Here is a 20,672-nt window from a genome sequence, read left to right as displayed (position 1 = left end):
GAAAAATCGCAAACAAAATGGATTATTGAGATAAGTAAAAGTGTTACATTTTTGCCTGTTCAGCTGTTTCAAATACACTGAATAGATGTTGAGTATTACTGTAGCACACACTGTTTGTATCTAAACATACTGGTATTCCCATCATTTGGGTCATAGATTTGGACATTGGACATAGACATTGGATTGATTGTTGACGTAGATGGAAAGTGTAGCGTGAGAGATATCACTCCTCAAACCACTGATCAGCAGTTCTGTGTGTGCGAGCAGAATAGTCTTTTAACATTGTAATGGCAGCATATGTGTGTAAGTAGTATGCAAGTAAGATTAGATTACATTCAATTTATAGCTACTTATCCATTCATAATTTAATAAAAGGGGAATGTTGTGAAAGCAATTGACAACTATTTTAACTTTTAACAGAAATTGAAAAAATAATAATGTCTGGAAGTGTTGGTGTTGTTTCACTATAAATCATCTTTGAAGAAAAAAAATGAATTTAAGCTCAACAGAGCTCGAGGTCAGCAGCTCCCAATGAAGAATGTTGCTTTCTAAAGTTAATAATTATGGACTTATCTGTTGGTTAGTGTTATCTGTGTTATCTGATGATATGACTTATTCTAGGTATTACAACCCCTGACTAACTAACAAACAGGCAGACACCCCACATTTATGGCGTGTTGGTTGCCGAGGTTACTAGCAGCACATAGACACTTCAGATCTTGGCCCTAAACGCCTCCAAAACGCATTTTCTAATGACATAGAAGCTCTGGATGGCATTAACTTGGCCTCCAGCACCACTGTAAGGAATCTTGGCGTCATCTTTGATCAAGATCTGTCGTTTAACTCTCACATAAAACAAATCTCAAGGACTGCCTTCTTTCATCTACGTAACTGCAAAAATAAGACACATCCTGTCTCAAAATGATGCAGAAAAACTAGTCCATGCATTTGTTACTTCAAGGCTGGATTACTGCAACTCATTGTTATCAGGTTGTCCCAAAAAGTCGCTTAAGACTTTTCAGTTGATCCAAAATGCAGCGGCACGTGCATTGACAAGAACAAGGAAACGGGATCATATTACTCCTGTATTAGCTGCTCTGCACTGGCTCCCGGTAAAATACAGAATAGAATTCAAAATCCTTCTCCTGACTTACAAAGCAATTAATGGTCAGGCTCCAGCATATCTTAAAGATCTCATAGTACCTTATAAACCAACTAGAGCATTGCGCTCCCAGACTGCAGGGTTACTTGTAGTTCCTAGAGTCTCTAAGAGTACAATGGGAGCCAGAGCCTTCAGCTATCAAGCTCCTCTCCAGTGGAACCAGCTTCCAGTTTGTGTTCGTGAGGCAGACACACTCTCCACATTTAAGAGTAGGCTAAAGACTTTCCTTTTTGATAAAGCTTATAGTTAGGGCTGGCTCAGGTTTGCCCTGGATCAGCCCCTAGTTATGCTGCTATAGGCTTAGACTGCCGCGGGACACCTCCCTGCTCCCCTCCCCCTCTTCTTCTCCCTCTCTATCTGTATGCATTTATGTAAATGTATGTATGTAACTCATCATCCGGGGTATCATCCCCGGAGTGTCTGTCTCTGACAAAGTTTACGTCAGGATCATGAATCGTGACAGCGCCTCCTGCCCTGGTCCTGCTGGACACCGGGAAGCCTTTTTGACATTTTCCTGGATTCATCCATACTTTCTCTTTTTTTCAACACAACATAATTTCTGTCAAATGTTGTATTTGTACTATGTTGTTTATCCTCTACATACGACATCTATTGCACGTCTGTCCGTCCTGGGAGAGGGATCCCTCCTCAGTTGCTCTCCCTGAGGTTTCTTCCATTTTCCCCCCTTTGATTATGGGGTTTCTTTTAGGAAGTTTTTCCTTGTGCGATGCGAGGGTCTAAGGACAGAGGGTGTCGTAACCTGTACAGTCTGTAAAGCACACTGAGACAAATGTATAATTTGTGATATTGGGCTATACAAATAAATTTGATTTGATTTGATTTGATTTGAGATCTGACCAATCAGAAACTGCCAGTTTGAGACTGGTTGTCACGACTGATCCCTGTTTTTTTTTTACATTGATTTCGTACCTTTCAGGTAGTTCAGTAAACAATCAAAATCAACTTTAGATACAGGAAGTACTTAACTAACTTAACCAGTGAACATCTAATCAGCTGCTCCCACAGAAAGTAGCTACGCCCTTTTTGGACATAAAAGTCACAACTTTAAAAAAAGAAAATACCCCCTGGTTTACAATTATTTTTTAAAACATTACCAAAATTAACAAACCTAGTATTAACAGTAACTTGGATTCAGTTGTTGTCGAGTGTTAGTCCATAAATTAAAATACCTTGCAATTAATTTGGGATGAAAGACAATTCATTCTTGTGTTCTAAATTTTGGAGGAGAGGGGGAGGTGAGTCTTTTGTTTAAATGTGGATCAAAGATTTTGTCTTCATTGTTGTCTGATGCTGTATAATATTTATTTGGCATTATCACTTGTATTTGATAGATGACTGTAGAACAGGGAAAAAGAGAGAGGTGTGTGACATTTAACAAAGGTCCCAAAGTTGGAATGGAGCCGGGGACATAGTGGATATATGGGATGCACTGTAACCACTCAGCTACCAAGGCGAGCCATTAAATATATTTATAGTAAAATATATTTAATTTTAATGTAGAAAACAAACTTTTCATTAATATCTGAGAGTATATCTGTAGTTTAGACGATAAGAAATATGAAGAAATACAGTTTTTTGTGCACCCTCCTTCCCACTCATACAGTATGTATCGATATGAATCACAGTTATGGCTGATACAGGCTGTGGATGTGTAATGTGGCAAATTAGTTGATCGTGTTTTCGAACGGCCGAATGGTGCATCGCTTTAAATGTTGCTGCCACTAGGTATTGTGGGACGACATCATCTCTTTTCCTTTGGTGCACCCTATGCTAAAAGGAGATAAGAAAGGAAGCATTGAAGCATATTTTCTTAGCATTGAGATAATTCTACAAGCTCTTATCATGGCTGCCACTTTGATACTTCCGGTTCATTTCACTCAGTTAAGAACCTTCCCCAGCGAAAAAGACTCTTCGACCACACTTTGAGCTTTTCCTGCTATGACAAGTCAAAATGTCTGCTGTGGAAAAAGTCTATTGATCTCCATGGTTTGCTCTTCAGCTCCTGAGGACTCTGAAAGGGAGTCCATGTCCCGGTATGATAACATCAGCAGTACGTAGCGCCTCCTGGCGGCTGACCTCATGCACTGCAGTGTTCATACTCAGATCCCGCCAGCTGTCCTCATCTGAGCAGCACTCAAATAAGTCCCCTGCAACAAGCACTGTGCCAGCTGAAGTTCCCGCCACCTGGACGCTGACGTGTTGTCCTGTGTGGCCTGGACTGGGAACTACAGATACCTGTGGAAGAGAGGAGACACTGTCAAACGTCACAGTCTGACTCCTCTTCTGTTTTTACTGTCAGATATAAATCAAAGCACCTGTTACATAAATCATCCCATATTTATTACGGCACTCTGCACCCTTGCAGTTCTGTATAGTCATTGTTTGTATACATTAATATTATATACACTTGTCATATCATATATCCATGTTAGTTTAAGTCAGTCTCGTCCTTTTTCAATTTTTTAAACTCTTATTTTGAAAACCCTGGACTCTCTCTTAGTCAAAAGAAAAACAAAACATTTGATTTCACTGCCGTTTACCACAATGTAGTATTGTACATTGTACTATTCGTATTATTCTAGGATACCTAACAACATAAGGACCAATGAAACTGGTCCATGCTATGCAGACATGATGGGGACAGACAGTGAAGTGTTTAGTGGTCAGTTTAAGCTAACTCGCTAATTAAAAGTTGTTTGAGTTTTAAGCACTTCGCATTTAGACTACTTCCCCCTTTATTTCCCCGGTGTTTGTAGTGAGGAAAGACACATCTTAGCCTCCATGTACTTACATGCTCATCAATAGTGTACGCATGTCCCTCTGCCAGCTGGTTGGGCCGGTACGTGTCTCCATCACTGATATCATATCCTACTATCATCACTGCTGTTGGGAAAAGACTCAGATTTCCGACGTGGTCTGAATGTCCGTGAGTCCCCACGACCACGTTAATGTCCCGCGGTTCCAGACCCTTCTCTTTCAGTGTCTTTAGAAGAAAGTCCCGGTCCCACGGCCCCCCGGTGTCCACCAGAATAGTCCTGGGACCCGTTATGAGTGTGATAGTCCCGTCGGCTCTGAACGTCCCGTCCGTCTGAGGGAGACAGTATCCGGCTTTAAGGACGGACAAGGAGTACGGTTTACCGGGGAAGTCCAGCTGAGACTCGGACAGAGGGACAGTTTGAAACTGACCACTAAACACTTCACTGTCTGTCCCCATCATGTCTGCATAGCATGGACCAGTGCCGTTGTGCATGGACAAGCCTTTACAGCTGCTTCCACGGGTCAGTGAGAACCATCCGGGTGCATACTGCCACCTGCTGGAGCGGAGTGGGTACAATTATTAAATAATTGCTTGACAACAAGATATGATGTGGATTTTTGACACTAATCAAGTTAAAATCAAGTCAAAATCAAGTCAAGTCAATTTAACACTTACAGCATGTGACATTAAGACAGAATAGAAAACATTTTGCATCATAATAAAATAAAGGGAACATAACAGAGAAGGTAGGAAATTAAATCTAATTCATAAAAAGAAAAGACAAATCCTATACTGTATACATTTATCATTAAATTCTTAAATTCAATCCAGAAAGGTTCAAACCATGGGCGAGATCTCTGTTAATTGACTTTAAATTCCCCCAGTAAAATAAATAAAGTTTCTGTTTTCATAGGATTAAATTACATCAGTGGCTTCCAGCATAACTAAGTGATTGGTTTGAGTGTCAAAATAGTCCTCAATGTTCTTTTCCAGAATCCTGTGTAGCCTACTGAAATTCATAAAATAAGTAGATGTGGTGTAGTCTAGTTGTTTCTTCTTCTTTCTTCTTTTTTTTTTACAAAATGTACATTTGTTATCAAAAACCCCACATCTCAAAACATCTAAAAATGTGTTTACAATGCTATGACATATTTATTTCACTCTGTTGGTGATAAAAACAAATGTATATGGAAGAAGCCATGTTGTTTTCTAATGAATACTTCAGTTCAAGATCTGCAGACAGCTTGTAAATATATATGAGTTGTAATAAAACTGTCCTCTCATGCTGTCCTCTCTCATAAGAGGTTGTTTTGTTTCCTGCTGGAGCACTATAGGGTATTAGTGTACCCCAACTGTTTTCTAACCAAACCATGATCTTACTTTAAGCACGTAGTGTTTGTGCCTGAACCTAACCAAACATTCACAATGTCAGTAAAGCTGAATATTGTAAGCAATAAACTGGTAACTCTGTGTAACTCTTGTACTTGCAGATTGATAAAAAATATATCACTCTCTTAAACACGGAGCCCGGCATCATGAATCCAAATTCCCCAAGATCTGTTTGATTTTAGTCGCCATAAAACATCTGTTTTTTTATTGTATTCTTTAAATTGAATGGTCTTAATGTTCTTCTAAAGCCTTTACCGTTGGTCAAGAAACATAATTCTTGTAGAGAAAATCCCTCTCTGATATCTGGATTTTATTTTATAATCTTTTACTTAAGGCAGTATAATAAAGATATAAGATCAGCCTCGTCATGTTATTGATCCCAGAAACAAGTGACCTCTGTACCTTCAGCAGCAGCCCTATCTACATTAAAGCTCTGTAAAACAATAAGTGAGGAAATAGTTCTTTGTTTTTATACATTATGGGTTCCAGTAAATTTGGTTGGAACTTCCCATAATTGTTAAAGTGGGTTGTACAGTCCATACAGTAATAAAAAAAGTGTCCAAGGGGCAAAGTCTCGACACGAATGAAGTGATCATGTTTCACTTCACAAATAAACAAAGGACACATCTCGGGCTACCGTAAGTCATTTTGATCATCAGATCACATTTCACTGTATTTGATTTTTATTTGATTGTCTTCATGTTGTGTAGTGTAGTACACAGATCTTTATCTAACGGCTCCTTTGGTAATTGGTCAAATTGATCCTAAATGCTTAAGTGTTTGAATGCACTTAGATTCATAGACAAGTCCAAAATGACGTTTTGTGATTTGTTTCAACATGAATTTGTTACTTGGACAATAAAAAGTGTAACTGAGATATAATTTAAGGAAGAGTCTGACTTGTCTGAAGACATTCTGCACCTTAAAGTCATAGACAAATCACTTTTTCCTTTCTTTAACATTGCGAGATAACTTTGTGAGGTCTGCGCTCTCTGTGTGCCGTCTACTTATATATATATATATATATATATACCAGCAGCTGTTTAAAGTTCTCTCTCCCGTCAAGGATGGCAGTGAATGCACCAATCTCTGCAGAGACGCAGGCTGAACCCACACTCACCAAGAAGCAGGTACACTTGTTGTGTGATGGGAATGTTACTAAATAATGCAAGCAAGTACAACATTGCCACAAACTCCTGGGGCAAGAATGAGTTCACTCAACACCTGTTGCAAGAGAGAATAATGTGATGTTTTATTATTACAGGGTACAGGCATAGTTTATGGTTTTAGTTTGAGGGGCATTTTAATGTGTGCAATGAATGAGGACATTTTCATCACATCTCATGCTTTAGAACAAAGTTTTATTACAAACTTTATTATGCAATATGATATCTTTTATTGCACACACACTTGAAAGGTGAAAACTATCTTGCAACCAGAAATACAATTATTTATTAGTTGGTAATCTCAAATGACATTGTCCTCATATTTTAACTCTTATAAAAAATAAAATAATAATAATAATAAAAAATATTATTTTTGCAGGTTTTATAATTTTTAATTAAATTACATTGTACATTTGATGGTATCATTGTGTACACTCCATGTGTGGATTTATATATAATATTTTCTACATACGCAGATTAAAGCCCTAGAGAGGAGCTGTGCTTCCAGCTCGGCACCATGGAACAAACCTAATCTCAGCGACTTCCAGGTGAACTAACATCACATGACATGAGGATGACATGAGAATTGATGAATACATTAAAGCAGATGTCACTGAAAATGTGTCTTGTTGATTCTGCTCCTACAGGACATGGATTTTGAAGAATCTTCACACAGCTGTCCACATCGGAGCGGTCCTCCTGCAACGAAGGTAAATAAGTGGTTACAGTGTGTAAATGTATGGAAGATTGTGAAAGTGGAAAGAAAGAAAGGAATGGACCCACAGTATTACTTTTCTTTCTTTGCAGCCTGATCTTAAGGCGATGCAGAGTCTGACAGAGTGCCTAGAACTTCTTCATAAACTGGCAGAGGAGGTTAACAACATCGGCCAGGTCCACAAAAGTTTCCACTATATTGTTTAGATTAAAAGCATTCAGTCCCCTTGAAGACTATTTCCTTGTGCTATAATGTGAATCTAAGCTGGATGCACACTAATGAAGACCGCCAATACTTTCATAATTTGAAAACAGAAACGTTTATATTATGAAAAACATATATTTCATATCCATTTCCATCTACTCTTAATGTAGGTGAAGTGTGGCAGTAAGAAGGCTGAACCAGAGGGGAGCACCAAAGAGCCAGGCAGCCTGGAGAGCAGCAGGAGTCTGATCCGCCAATGGGCCAAGGAGCTGGAACTAAACACGGTTGTTAAACCTTTGTTCAATTCATTAATCCCACATATATTTCTTTTTGTTTTCATCTTCGATTGTATTGGACTAATTGGAATTAGTGGAGAAAACTTTTCCGTGCATGCCTCCACGGTGAACAGCGAATCCAAAAACGTAAAATGATTCTTGATGATCTGAAGTAAATGGGGGGCTGCATTAAACAACAGCAAAACTATATCAAAACATACATTTCATAGAGCATTTGCAAAGTTTTGTTTTTAATGTATTGAAACATGTCTTTGTTTACAGTAAGTTAAAATAACTGTGAAGAGTAAATACTGAGGCCTCTTTCCTCTTGTGGCTGTCAGTCATTGTTATACTATATATAGCAAGCCTCTGGTTCTCCATTCAATCTACTCCAGATGAAAAAGGAAACCAAGCCAACACATGAAATGACCAGAAGAAGAGATGATCCAGGAAAGAAAGAGAAAACAGAGCTGGAAAAAGACAATGAAAGGCTTCAGCAGTGGGCACTGGAGCTGAGGAATATCAAACAGGTGTGTGTGTGTGTGTGAGAGACAAATAGAATCAAATCCTCTCAAGCCAAAGATCAGTCCTAAAAATGTTGTCTCCACGTGTGTGTCACCAGTCTAACGGCGTGTCTGACGAGGAACTGAAGAAGCTGCTGTATCCCGGAGGACAAAAAGAGTCGAGGACGTCCGCCATCCTTCCACTGCTGGAGTTTGTGGCTTGGTCCCTGTTATCAGAGGATACAGAGGTGTGTGTGTGTGTGTGTGTGTGAGTGTGTGTGCGTGTGTGAGTGTGTGTGTGCGTGTGTGTGTGTGTGTGCGTGTGTGTGTGTGTGTGTGCGTGCGTGCGTGCGTGTGTGTGTGTGTGTGTGTGTGTGTGTGTGTGTGTGGTTCTGCAGAACTGTGTTTAAAAGACAAACTCTGAATGACACAAGCAGACCAGATTGTTTGAGTGGATTCCTATTGATGAATATGACCCTACAGGAAGCTGTATCGATGCTGTGGCTGCCAACCAAGCAAAAGGCCTGGAGGACAGGACGTGGAAGCCCCAGATACATACCTAACTCAGGTGACTCAGTCGCTGCTTGTGCATTGAAAAATCCTTGAAATGGGTTTGAGTTCCTCTTTATTCAGACTTGATGTCTTACCTACTGTAATTGAAATATATGACTGTTTGAAATATGAAATATCCTGTTTGTCATCAGCTGGTGGTGTGATGGATTTCAGTAGGTTGAGAGGTTAAACTTTGTAGATGCTGTGACTTGTTTACTCCGGCGGATGGACGCTCTATTGATTTGCCTTTTGGCCAAGCAGACAGTGGAAGTAGGGATCTACCTTTTAATTTAGGATAATATTTATATTGGTGGAACTTATTAGAAGTGCTCTAGCAAAAATATTAGGAACACACTTATATTGTTGAACAACGTGTGATAAAACCTGTATAAATAACAAGCTTAAGGAAGTGACCTTAAAGATATTACATAGAATTTACCCGGTTGTTTTAGAAATAATTAAACTGTATTTTGTTTTATAGGTGTGATGTTCTGGAATAGAAAAAGAGATACATTTCAATCTTTTTTACACTGAGAGTATATTGATTAATAGGAAGAGATGGAATGAGATGACTGGAAACTATAATATAATATTAAATATTAATATTCCATTTCTGCTTTTTAATGCCAACATACAAATATACACTGTAATTAGCATTAAGACTGATTGTGTGTCATAGACCAGTAGTGGAACACAGAAAAAGCTGCACACTTATGATGGTATGTTTTAATGTCTTTCAGTGTGGCAGTGGATTCAGAGTGCCTCGGGTAATCTTTATTTATAAATTATAAAAATAATTAAATTGTATAACTGCTTGCTGCTACCAGCCACTACTAACAATATTCCTGTATTTGAATCCTAGTCTCTGTACAGTTGGACGTCAGCACCTGCCATCCCTGGCTGACTGTGTCCTCAGACTGCCTGCAGGTCCGGGAGGCAGCAGTGTGCGCTACTCTGTCAAACAACAGCCAAGTTGCTGAGTGCCCCTGTGTGCAGGGTGACACCATCATCACTGCAGGGAGACACTACTGGGAGGTGGAGGTGTCCCCTAAAGGTAGATGGAGAATAGGTGTGATGTCAGAGGCTGCTCCCAGGAATCAAGAGTCCACCATGTCACCCAGAAGAGGACACTGGATGCTGTGGAGGGGCTCCAGTTTGTGGGCCTGTACCGAGACGCCCACCAAGCTGCAGAGGGCGGCTCTGCCTCGACTGATCGGGGTGTATGTGGATGTTGGGGAGGGTCAGGTGTCTTTTTATGATGTTGAGCGAAGGGTTCATATTTATACTTTCTCTGATACCTTCAAACACAGGCTAGTCCCTCTATTTGGCTACCTGGACAGAGACACAGTCCTTAAAATCATACCAGCACAGATGTCAGACAAAAACATGTAAAAACGGGACCAGATCAGACATGTGGGCCGTAGAATAAGAATCACCTCACTACTTTAAATTGATTTAAATTACTTATTTGTAATTGCTTACTTTAGTTTGTATCTTTTTTTCACAAATGCACTTGCCAATGTCTGCACTTTGTTACATTAAATAAAATGAATGATATCAAATACTGTTTTCTTCTTCTTGTTAAACAGAAATACACTAACACAGTTCCACACATTCTCCATGGCTATCTAAAAATATGCAGTTTCATTTATTTCAGTCTACATATACTTATACAATAACATAACATCCAAGGCATTACCTTGGGTCATGGGGGGGCTGGAGCATAGTGCACACAATGTCCACGTTTTGTTAATGTTTCATAATTTTCATGGTTTGGTTATTATTATTATTACTATTATTATTATTATTATTATTATTATTATTATTATTATTATTATTATTATTATTATTATTATTATTATTATTATTATTATGTCATGATTCAACAAGATAAATCAATTGTGGATGTGTTGAACCAGCGGAACCTTTGTATTATCATGCGGGACTGGTGGGGCTCTTTTGTCTGTCACACATTGAACGGCAACGTCACAACCAATCCAAACAATGGCGGAGGAAACTGTTTTGGGTGAAGGGTCATCTTTTATGGATCCTTTTAAAGGGATTTTGTTAACATATTTCATGCCAGAATCATGTTACGACGAGTTCTTTCTCAATTTAAACTTTTTGGACGGTAAGTGGCTCATTTTATTTGATCAGCGTGACGAAACAGACACTTGGAAGATGTATTGCTCAATGCATAACGTCTAGTTTAAAAAGAAACGACTACATGTATGTGTTGTTTCAACAGATTATGAACGTCAAATCCACAGTGCTTTGTCATTATTCAAAATGTAATGTCCCCGACAGAATACTTTCATATACCTTTTTTTCTCTGCCTAATATGTTTACGTAGAAACTGTTATGCCTGTGTAGTATGCCAGTGGCCACGAAGCAAAGCATATTAAACATATAATTTGGAGAGTAAACCAAACCAAAAGTATTCCACTGGCCAGTCATTGTGTATGTCCTTAGCGAGCTTAGACTGTCAGTAGAAGAGATGATCTCAGATCAGCTCCTCTGTTAGCTCAGTCTGCTTGTAATAATGACATTGTGGGCTCAAGTCCTGTGTAAGAGATGTGAAGTGCTGAAAATGAATGTATAGATATACTGCAGCAGCAGGTGGAGTGTTTATCTTTATTTTAATTGCAGTGCATTTAAAAGCACACATGTTAACTGGAATAATTTGCAGTTAACATACTGAAAAATACTAGACAAAGATCCCATGTCAATATAAGACATAGACTTTGCAAATACTGCAAGCTGACTCTTGTTCACAGCGCACAAGTATACAGTAGGAGCACTTGTGCGTCAGTGTACTTTGATGTGATCTATGACAGCCAGCTAATCTATTTATTTTTTTCTTTATTCCAGTACCATGTCTGAAGATTGCACTGAGCAAAGGCCTGGGGATCGGCATCATCCTGGGATCCGTGATGGGTAAACTTCACCTCCACTTCTTTTTATATTGGTCTTCATTTGGACATATGATTTAATTTTAGTCAAAAATGTACATCAATTTGAATCAAATTTTGTCATTACTGTTTTAGTCCCACTGTAGTCAATGAAGGCTAAAGTCAATTTAGGTCAGTGAAAAGATTTAGTCTCATTTTTGTCATGTTTTTTGCTAATCATCATCAGCTTTCAAGTAGTAATTGTGCCGTGGGATTTTAAAATACGTAACATTTTGGTACCCTGGTATCGTATTGGTATAACAATAAAAAGCTCTGCTAAAAATCTAGAAAATCCAACTCTAAAAATGTGTGAAACAGTCAATATTCAACCTTGTATTTGTGTTTACTTTGCAGTGCAAACTAATAGTTTTTTTTAAATACTTGGCTATTGAATGAATGTTCCTTATGAATGTTTTTGACAGCCAAAGCCTGCAAATGAATGGTGGTTTTATATAGGTTTTTTCTTTTATAACTTAATAATAACAAAAATCCAGAATATAATTTAAAATCCATCTCCTGACCTACAAAGGAGTACAATGGGAGCCAGAGCTTTTAGCTATCAACCTCCTCTACTGTGGAACCAGCTCCCAGTTTGTGTTCGGGAGACAGACACACTCTCCACATTTAAGAGCAGGCTAAAGACTTTCCTCTTTGGTAAAGCTTATAGTTAGGGCTGGCTCAGGCTTGCCTTGAACCAAGCCCATAGTTATGCTGCTATAGGTTTAGACTGCCGGGGGATTTACACGTTCTCCCCTCTCCTCCTTCTCTTCCTCTCTCCTCTATTATTTCTATATTTTTTGGAGGCACCAGGAAGCTTATTTTGACATCCTCCTGGATCCTCTTTTTTCACATCATAATTTCTGTCACATGGATTGTCTAATGTTGTGTTTTTACGATTTAATTTATTCTCAACATACGACATCTATTGCACGTCTGTCCGTCCTGGGAGAGGGATCCCTCCTCAGTTGCTCTCCCTGAGGGTTTCTTCCATTTTCCCCCCTTTTGTTTTGGGGTTTCTTCTGGGGAGTTTTTCCTTGTGTGGTGCGAGGGTCTAAGGACAGAGGGTGCCATATGCTGTACAGTCTGTAAAGCACACTGAGACAAATGTGTCATTTCTGATATTGGGCTACATAAATACATGTTTTTAGATACCTGCTCTGTTTATATCTCCTCCCTCCTTGTTCACAGTAAAGCTGCCTCAGATCTTCAAGCTGATGGGATCAAAGAGCGCTGAGGGGCTGAGCTTCCAGACTGTGCTGCTAGAGCTGCTGGCCATCACAGGAACAATGGCCTACAGTATCCTCAACAAGTTCCCTTTCAGGTTGGGCCAAATGCAAATCTTCTGTGTGAAGTAGAGATATACATGGAGATACACATGGGCTCCTACTGTTGTTATCACTATAAATGCATGTTGGAAAAGGCGGTCCACCTTTTTGTTTCATATGTTGAGTAACAAATTGAGTAACATGTGGTGAATGTGTCCTCAGTGCCTGGGGCGAAGCTCTGTTCCTCATGCTGCAGACGGTCGTGATTGGCTTCCTCATTCAGCACTATGGAGGAAAAACCAGCAGAGGTAAGACTGCATAGATGACAGCAGCACATCCGGGTACTTTGCGTCATTCCCCATTCTTTTTTGGGTGAAAGCAACCCCTCTAATTAGATTTCCGTTCAATTAAATTCTTTGCCAATTTAATAACATAATATAAGTAAACCCCTTTTTGATCCCATGGCCAGTGAGGCAAACAATTATGTTATAACGACAACGTTAACAATTACATTTATTGCTTGATTCAATCCATGACTATTTGATTCCCTATATTCTGAAAATCGTAAACTGGGAGAGACTGGGGTTATTGTTTGACATGCAAAATAAGGCGCAGCAGCTTTTGGCACCGGCACTTTCACAGCGTTTGTTTTCACCCAAAAGGGGAAGTGGCGTATGCCATCTCTCATGCAATTACCGTATTTAATTATTAAAAAATGTAATTATCGTATTATCAGAGATGACATTACCAGACAAGACGAAAAATGCATTTTGAAAAGTTAACTTCAATGAAAATAGATTTAAACTGTAATCAGAAAATGTGTAATCCTTTTAGATTAGAAATTAGGTGGAAGGTTTTCAATAGGGATGGGTGCTGATTTGTCCATATTGATTTGGTTCAGAGTTGGTAAAAAACCCAGAAATAACTCCCCTCTCTCTCTTTCCATTTACTCATTATCTCTTCACTGTCGACTGCCCAATAAAGGCACAAATCCCCCCAAAGAATCTTTCAAAAACAACAACTCAGCAACACTTTGCTAACAAGACTCCCTGACTGAACTCTAACTTAAACGTTCCCAAAGTGTGGATACACTTCAATAAAGTCAACGAAACAACGACAAGTCCCCTGTTTTAATATTTGTTAAAGAAAGAAGAAATGTACATAATAAATAACTATTTTAACTTGACTATAATTAAACTGGCTACGAGCCATCTTTACATTGTGAAATAAAAGTGAACCAAAACCAAGAAGAAGAAATCCTTTGACCTTCAGTTCAGCCCCAGTGTTTGTTTATTCTCTCCCCAGGTCTCCTGTTTATAGTTGTGTATTTTGGCCTGCTGTTCCTCGTGCTGTCTCCTGTCACCCCCATGTCAGTGGTGACATACTTGCAGGCCTCTAACGTGCCAGCCGTCATCATCGGCAGGGTAAACTTTAATATATTTATAGTAATACGATATTAAAATCTAAAATTGTGAATAGATTTTTTTTATGATGTTGCTAAACCAAGTGTTTTTCAGTCTGCTTGTCTGTGCTGTGTTCTTGTGTTTATTACTATATATTAAAAATTTTTTAAATGAATTACTTTATTATATTGTATTATATTCATGACAGTAATCCAGGGATGCTGCCTGTTTCCATTGTTACTGTATGAATAGAAAATAATGCAGACACTTCCCATGTTTACCAAATTGTAAATAAATGTATATTTTAAAGAAGGTAACTAATGCACATGTGCAAACACAAAGAACACAGGAGAGACTGATGGTGTGTGTGATTTTCTCAGCTGATCCAGGCCACCGCTAACTTCCGTAATGGGCACACGGGCCAGCTGTCTGCTGTCTCTGTCTTCCTGCTGTTTGCTGGATCCCTCACCCGCATCTTCACCACACTGCAGGTAAGAGGACTGTGTGTGTTTTTTTTCCCGTCTGTAATATGACTGATTGCCATAAAAGTTCACATGTTGAAAAACACACTTTGAGCCATATTGTCCTCTTACAGGAAACTGGAGACACACTGATGGCCCTCACCTACGTCATATCCTCCACCTGTAACGGCATCATCGCTCTGCAGGTGCTCTACTACTGGAACAGCTCCTCAGACCACAAGAAGAAGAAGAAGAAGAAGAAGAGCGAGTAGGCAAAAGACAGTTGCTGGACCTGAATCATAGAGCAACACCTTTTCTTTCCATATCCAACTATAAATGATCTCAAAGAAGTGTCTTTAAAACTTGAATTGCAACATGAAATTGCATGTACAGAGCCACGTGGAAGTTTGGGACATTAAATCTGCTGGACCAACACTTGAATTTGAAATAAGGATTTGACATAACATGATGAACAGGTCTTTAATATAGGCCCAGTGGCTTTATGATTGACAGTTAAGAGTTTTTTGTTGGTTGTGTTTTAATCTGTGAGCAGGGCCCAGACTCCCGCTGTGCAATACGCTGTTACATTCCTTTGGATCCAGTTTTCCTCATTACCGTCAGGTGTTTAATATTTCAAATCCAGGGCCTCTGATTACCATTCTGCTCGTAAAGAAAAAGAAATTTGGAACTGATTTGAAACTGTTTTCACCTTGGATGCATGCAAAGAGTTATTTGTTGTTTTATCATTTCACATAAACAGAATTCCACACTAGCCTCTATAACTGCGAGGTCTATTCTATGGTCCGAATAGGAGGTGGCTTTAAGGCGTGACACTGACGCAGGAAGAGTCACATTGTCAAATGTGTGCAATATGATGCAAATTTCCACTTCTTTGTGACACCTATGAAATTATCTAAAGAGAGTTTACAAATCACCTTTTACATTGAATTAAAGGGACTGTGAATAAGTGAAAGATTTCTGATGCTGCTATTGTTTCCCATAAACTGAAAGGCTTCCTCTAACCCGCTCCAATGTGTACCGAGGGTCAATATGTGACACGTTGGATGTACCTCCGTCACCCTTCACTCCCTCCTGTGCTGTAGCAGAATCGAATTGTCCTGAAAGTGCTTGTTTAGTGTGGTGCACCACATTCTTTATGTGAGTCAACCAAGAATGGAGAGTAACAACGAGCTATGATGACTGGAAGTAATACACGGCATGCAACAACATATCTCTACAAGGAATTTATATGTTCATGTCTTTCCAGCAGAAACCTTAGAGCACTCTGACAAACTGTGTCCTCAGAAAGACAAAACAAATAGCTGGAGGTGCGACCTTCCTGGTGTTCTATCCCAGAGTGGTAGATCTCAGGAGCTAAATGAGTTCTAAACAATGTCTTTTCACCAAAACTGAGATGAAACACGGTGACATTTTCCAAAACTCAGTTGATCTTTCTCCATGTTTTTTAATTGGGTAAACACAGCTGGCCTTAATGTTTTTGACATTGTGAATGTATAATTATTAATTTGATACGAATTGAAATTAAATGTGTGAAAGATCATTATAACAATCTGGCTTCAATTCACTACATCACCATCTGTGTCCAATCTTCTGCATCAAAAATGGCATACACATATTTCAAGCCCAGTTTTATACATACGCAACCATTATTGACCGATTCTATTTATGACATGTTACCAATGTACTGCAAAGGAGATGAGAAAAATAGTCCCTGCACCTGCTCAACATCTGCATGTAAAACAAGATAAGCTAGAGCTTTATTCATTTCCAGAGTGCCTGTTACTGTGTAATACATTATAAGCAATGGAAGAAGAAAAAAAACATGTTACAATATACAATATTACTTTACCATGACAAAAACTATACAGAAAGTTGCATCGGTGATTCAATGTTATAAAATGTACGGATTTATTGGAAAACAAGACTATGAGACAATAGTGCTTGGAGCTAAATGCTAACACTAACATGCTAACATATTCATACATCACCCTGTCCTCACCCTGCTGCCCCAGCACACCACTGCAAATAATATGGCACTATATACCACAGACTGGTAAAACATCTTCACCAGGGTAGTGCAGTTCTGGCCCTTCTTCTACTCAGCCTCGGTGTCCTTTTCCCAGTCCAGCTGGTTGTCCCTGTGTACTCTTAGGTACTTGTGGTCCTGCACCACCAACTCCTGAGCTGCAGGTGGTCCAGCACCACACCAGTCAACAAAGGAGTCCACTACGTCCCTTATGAAACTGAAGCACAAGGTGTAGAGGGTGTACAGAAAGGGTGACAGGACCGCATGGCAAGAGGGTGGAGCAGGGGAATAGCGAGGCAGGGCGGAACCATAACTATTACCATACTATTAGCATAACAACAGTTAAGTTTAGCTAGCTAGGTGCATCTGTAATGTATTAATTGGGATGCTAACTTTTTAATAACATTAACAGCCGACTCCTTCGAGTGTCTTTTAGTACAAGTGATTACTGAACAACACCATGGTAGCAACTTGTTCATCACAGGGTAGCCCTGCCCTAAAACATACCCTGCTTTATCATTATTTGAATTTAAAAATGAACAAAATGAACATCATACTAATAGGTAGTGTGCAAACACGTGACAAAACTGTGTGACGTATGCGTGCGACGCCATGTTTGTTGGAAAACAAGTCAACAATGGCGTCTAAAGCGAACAACAACAACTCCGACTTTCAAAGTATTGTGGCTCTCTGGAGTCCTCTGCAAAGGCAAGATTCAGAGGAAAAGTCCAAATGTGCGGCCTTGACCCGTACACGCTAAAGCCGTCAGATTATATTGAGGATTTAGATTCATTACCGCCGATTGAATATCCGGATATTGTGAACTACCTTGTGCTACAAACGTTGTGGGCAACCAACGCACAAATGAAGGCATACAAGAGCTTAGATGCTTATAATTTCTTTGTTTCTGGCTGAGTTGGTAGTCTTCTTACCAAACCACTGAAAGATGACAGGGTGCTCGTCCATGCCCGTGTAAATCACTCTCAAAGATCTCGAGATACACCGCTCAAGCCGTGGTTTGTGAGTGAGAAGAGCGGCGATGTTACGTCATAAAGCTTTGCCGCTTTTCCTAGTGACAAGAAGTAAGGTCTTACAGTGTTCGGGTATATCATAAGCACAAATGTTTAACGTAAACATTGAAAACATAGCTTTAGCATGAGTTCTTACCAGATATAAAGTGGTCGCCACACACACGGGTGAATTGTGCTTTTTCTTCTGTTAAATCGTTACGAGTTATGTTGCTAAACCAGTTTACGGCGTTCGGTAGACAGCAATTCATCCCTCTTTTCTGGATCGTTGTTTTTGATGATTATAGGAAATCTAAAGAACTGGGTCTCGAGTAGCGTTATTACCACAGTTATACACTGCGCACACGATTGGCATTTTCTTTAAATCTTAGACGTTTAAATACAAAGAAAATTACGAAGCATTGCAGCAACTCACACGTGAACGGGCGCAGTCTTGGTTGTGTATTCCAACCAACATGGCTGAATTCAGGGTTGGGACGTAAGCGTGACGTCACATGCACACGATCTATAGAAGAAGACTTCTGATAGGCGATTGAGACCGTAAACCCATTAGGAAAATATTTTCTGTGGTTATAAATCTAGTGAGAAGTATTGTCATTTTCTCATAGACTTCTATACAATCAGACTTGGTAGGTATAGGCATGGTGTTGGAGAAAATAGCTGGGGGAGGAGGGACAGTAGTAAACTGGGCTGTTTAGGGGGGCAGATGGTTGAAGAGCTGGGGGAGGGGTGAACAGGGCCCCCCACTGCTGTCAAAGCTGCTGAAGAAAATATTCAACTTCTTTACACTGACCATCAGACTGTATTTTCCACGGTGTGAGAAGATGATCGTAACGTCAGCGGGACATATTCACACGTCACTCACTAACTGCCTGTTGCCATGGCTTGACTCGTCACCCCTGCCAAAGCGAGACCCTTACCTGTTGCTAAGTCACTCAGTCAGTGGGCTTTTGGTGAGTGTGCTGTGGGTTCAGATGTCTTCAGTCACGGTAATCAGGTCAGCCATGTGCACGACAAGGGATGTCACAGGAAAAGGAAAGTCTTTTCACCACACTTGAAGACATGTCTCCTTTCCTCTCTGTCCCAGTCTGTTCCCCTTCAAATAAGAATAGTGCAGGAGCCTTCTCTGCTCTCTATCTACAGAAGGAATGTAATTACCGGTTGGGACAGCAGAGGCTGCTGTTGCAGTTTACTCAGACTCACACACTGCCACTGAAACAGAAGGCTGAACCTTTCTTCTCTCAACACTCACTGTTCCGTCCTTAATTGAAACTGTGTACACGTATTTAGTATCATCATGTTCAGCTTCTTCTGCGGCAACTCACTTTTACGTTTAAGAGCAGTTATTGATTCAACAAGGGCTTTCCATTTCTCCCAACATAGCTTTTGTTTTTCTAGAAATGACATTTATGTGCAACTAATACACAACAGTAATTACATACTATATAATGAACATAGGCATATCTTATAATTGGCAGAATGAAAATGTATCTGCCAGATATTCATTGAAAATTAAGTTTTATTTTGTTCTCCTTTCAATACCCACTATTGCAATACAATACACACTCATAGCAACTAAGCCTGATTTAACTTGTGTATGGTTCTTTTTAGTTAGGCAAAGATTGAGGTCTTGATTTAATATATAGTATAAAAAAGTCACATTAAGACACAGGATGTTTTTTACTTTAGTAACATTTGTCAAAAAAAATGTTTCAGGTCATACTATCTTAGGTAAAAACATAAAAAGGTTGCCCTGGTTGTAAGCCAGAGAATGGACAGAAAACCTCTCCCCAGTACACAGGGATACAATAGGTCTCATAGAATTACTATCTATCACCATATGTGTGTCTGTTACATGCATTAGCTAACATGCAAACCAGAAAAGTAACAAGATCATCTGATACTACAGATTGCTATCTAACAAGCTGCCATGGTGTAAAGACAAAATTCCTTATGTGTCAACACCATAAAAATACACAAGATGCACATTGTGTACCGCAATCGTTCAAAACCATCTTGAGATGGGGGCCTTCAATATGGATGTCAGAGAGTGTGCTGCGTCACCTGCACCACCATTTTAATTTCTCTTGAACAACCTTTTCTTCATCATCCTAACAATGTGAGCCGGAGTTCAGAGAAGGGACGGAGCAGGTTGGCTGACTGAGATCAACAACAGCATTTTGTGAAAGAGAGAAGAAAGGGAAACTTTGCTTTTAATGAGAGAGATGGGGTAGGAGAGTGGAGGGCAGAGTCACTTCAGACTGGCTCATATCTGATTGTGGAGCAGAGATGCTATAGATTGGTGTGTTTGCTAGGCCCGATCACCTGCCACTTTTCATCTTGGGAGGTCCTTCTTCCCTCCTCAGCTCCAGACTAGACTCGCCACGCCACTGTTGTTCTGTGTTAACCTCGTCAAAGCTAATGTTGCCAGGACTGCTTCTAGGTACAGATGAGCTACGGGGTACCAAGATCATAACAATAAACTGGAGTCACAATTATAAAGATAAATGTTGACATCCACTATGAAATGAAACAAAGGATGTCCTGAGCCATTCTACAGATCCCAGATCAGATCCAATCCAGGCATTTTGGGATGTTTAGGTCTTATATAGCATCCAGAAATGCCCACTTGTGCAACAAGGTGCTAATTGAGAGATGTTGGTTGGATAATATTGACCTAAACTAAAATATAATACAATTATTTGGATATAAACAGCTGAATCCCTGCACCCCCCCCCCCTCCCCATGGGCACCAGTGAATATCTGGCCCAG

At 39.7% G+C, this 20,672-nt stretch overlaps 2 protein-coding genes across 2 annotated transcripts; one reads left to right on the top strand and one right to left on the bottom strand.

The window, feature by feature from the left end:
* Nucleotides 1-2,647: 2,647 nt before the first annotated feature.
* mblac1 (metallo-beta-lactamase domain containing 1) lies at nucleotides 2,648-4,480 on the bottom strand. The gene is made up of 2 exons (XM_029454967.1): nucleotides 3,975-4,480; nucleotides 2,648-3,418 (listed from the first exon to the last, which is right to left on the bottom strand). The coding sequence occupies exons 1-2, from the start codon at nucleotides 4,431-4,433 to the stop codon at nucleotides 3,179-3,181; spliced, it is 699 nt and encodes a 232-aa protein (XP_029310827.1). The 5' UTR covers nucleotides 4,434-4,480; the 3' UTR covers nucleotides 2,648-3,178.
* Nucleotides 4,481-10,691: 6,211 nt separating this feature from the next.
* Nucleotides 10,692-16,052, top strand: mpdu1b (mannose-P-dolichol utilization defect 1b). The gene is made up of 7 exons (XM_029454363.1): nucleotides 10,692-10,876; nucleotides 11,617-11,682; nucleotides 12,885-13,017; nucleotides 13,184-13,269; nucleotides 14,267-14,385; nucleotides 14,745-14,855; nucleotides 14,960-16,052. Exons 1-7 carry the CDS (start codon nucleotides 10,750-10,752, stop codon nucleotides 15,095-15,097), a joined length of 780 nt encoding a protein of 259 aa, XP_029310223.1. The 5' UTR covers nucleotides 10,692-10,749; the 3' UTR covers nucleotides 15,098-16,052.
* The last annotated feature ends 4,620 nt before the right edge of the window (nucleotides 16,053-20,672 follow it).

Source organism: Cottoperca gobio, chromosome 18 (genome assembly GCF_900634415.1).
Source record: "Cottoperca gobio chromosome 18, fCotGob3.1, whole genome shotgun sequence".
NCBI classification, from domain to species: Eukaryota; Metazoa; Chordata; class Actinopteri; order Perciformes; family Bovichtidae; genus Cottoperca; species Cottoperca gobio.
The sequence above is the reverse complement of the archived record's forward strand: the minus strand, read 5'-3'. Positions and strand labels throughout refer to the sequence as shown.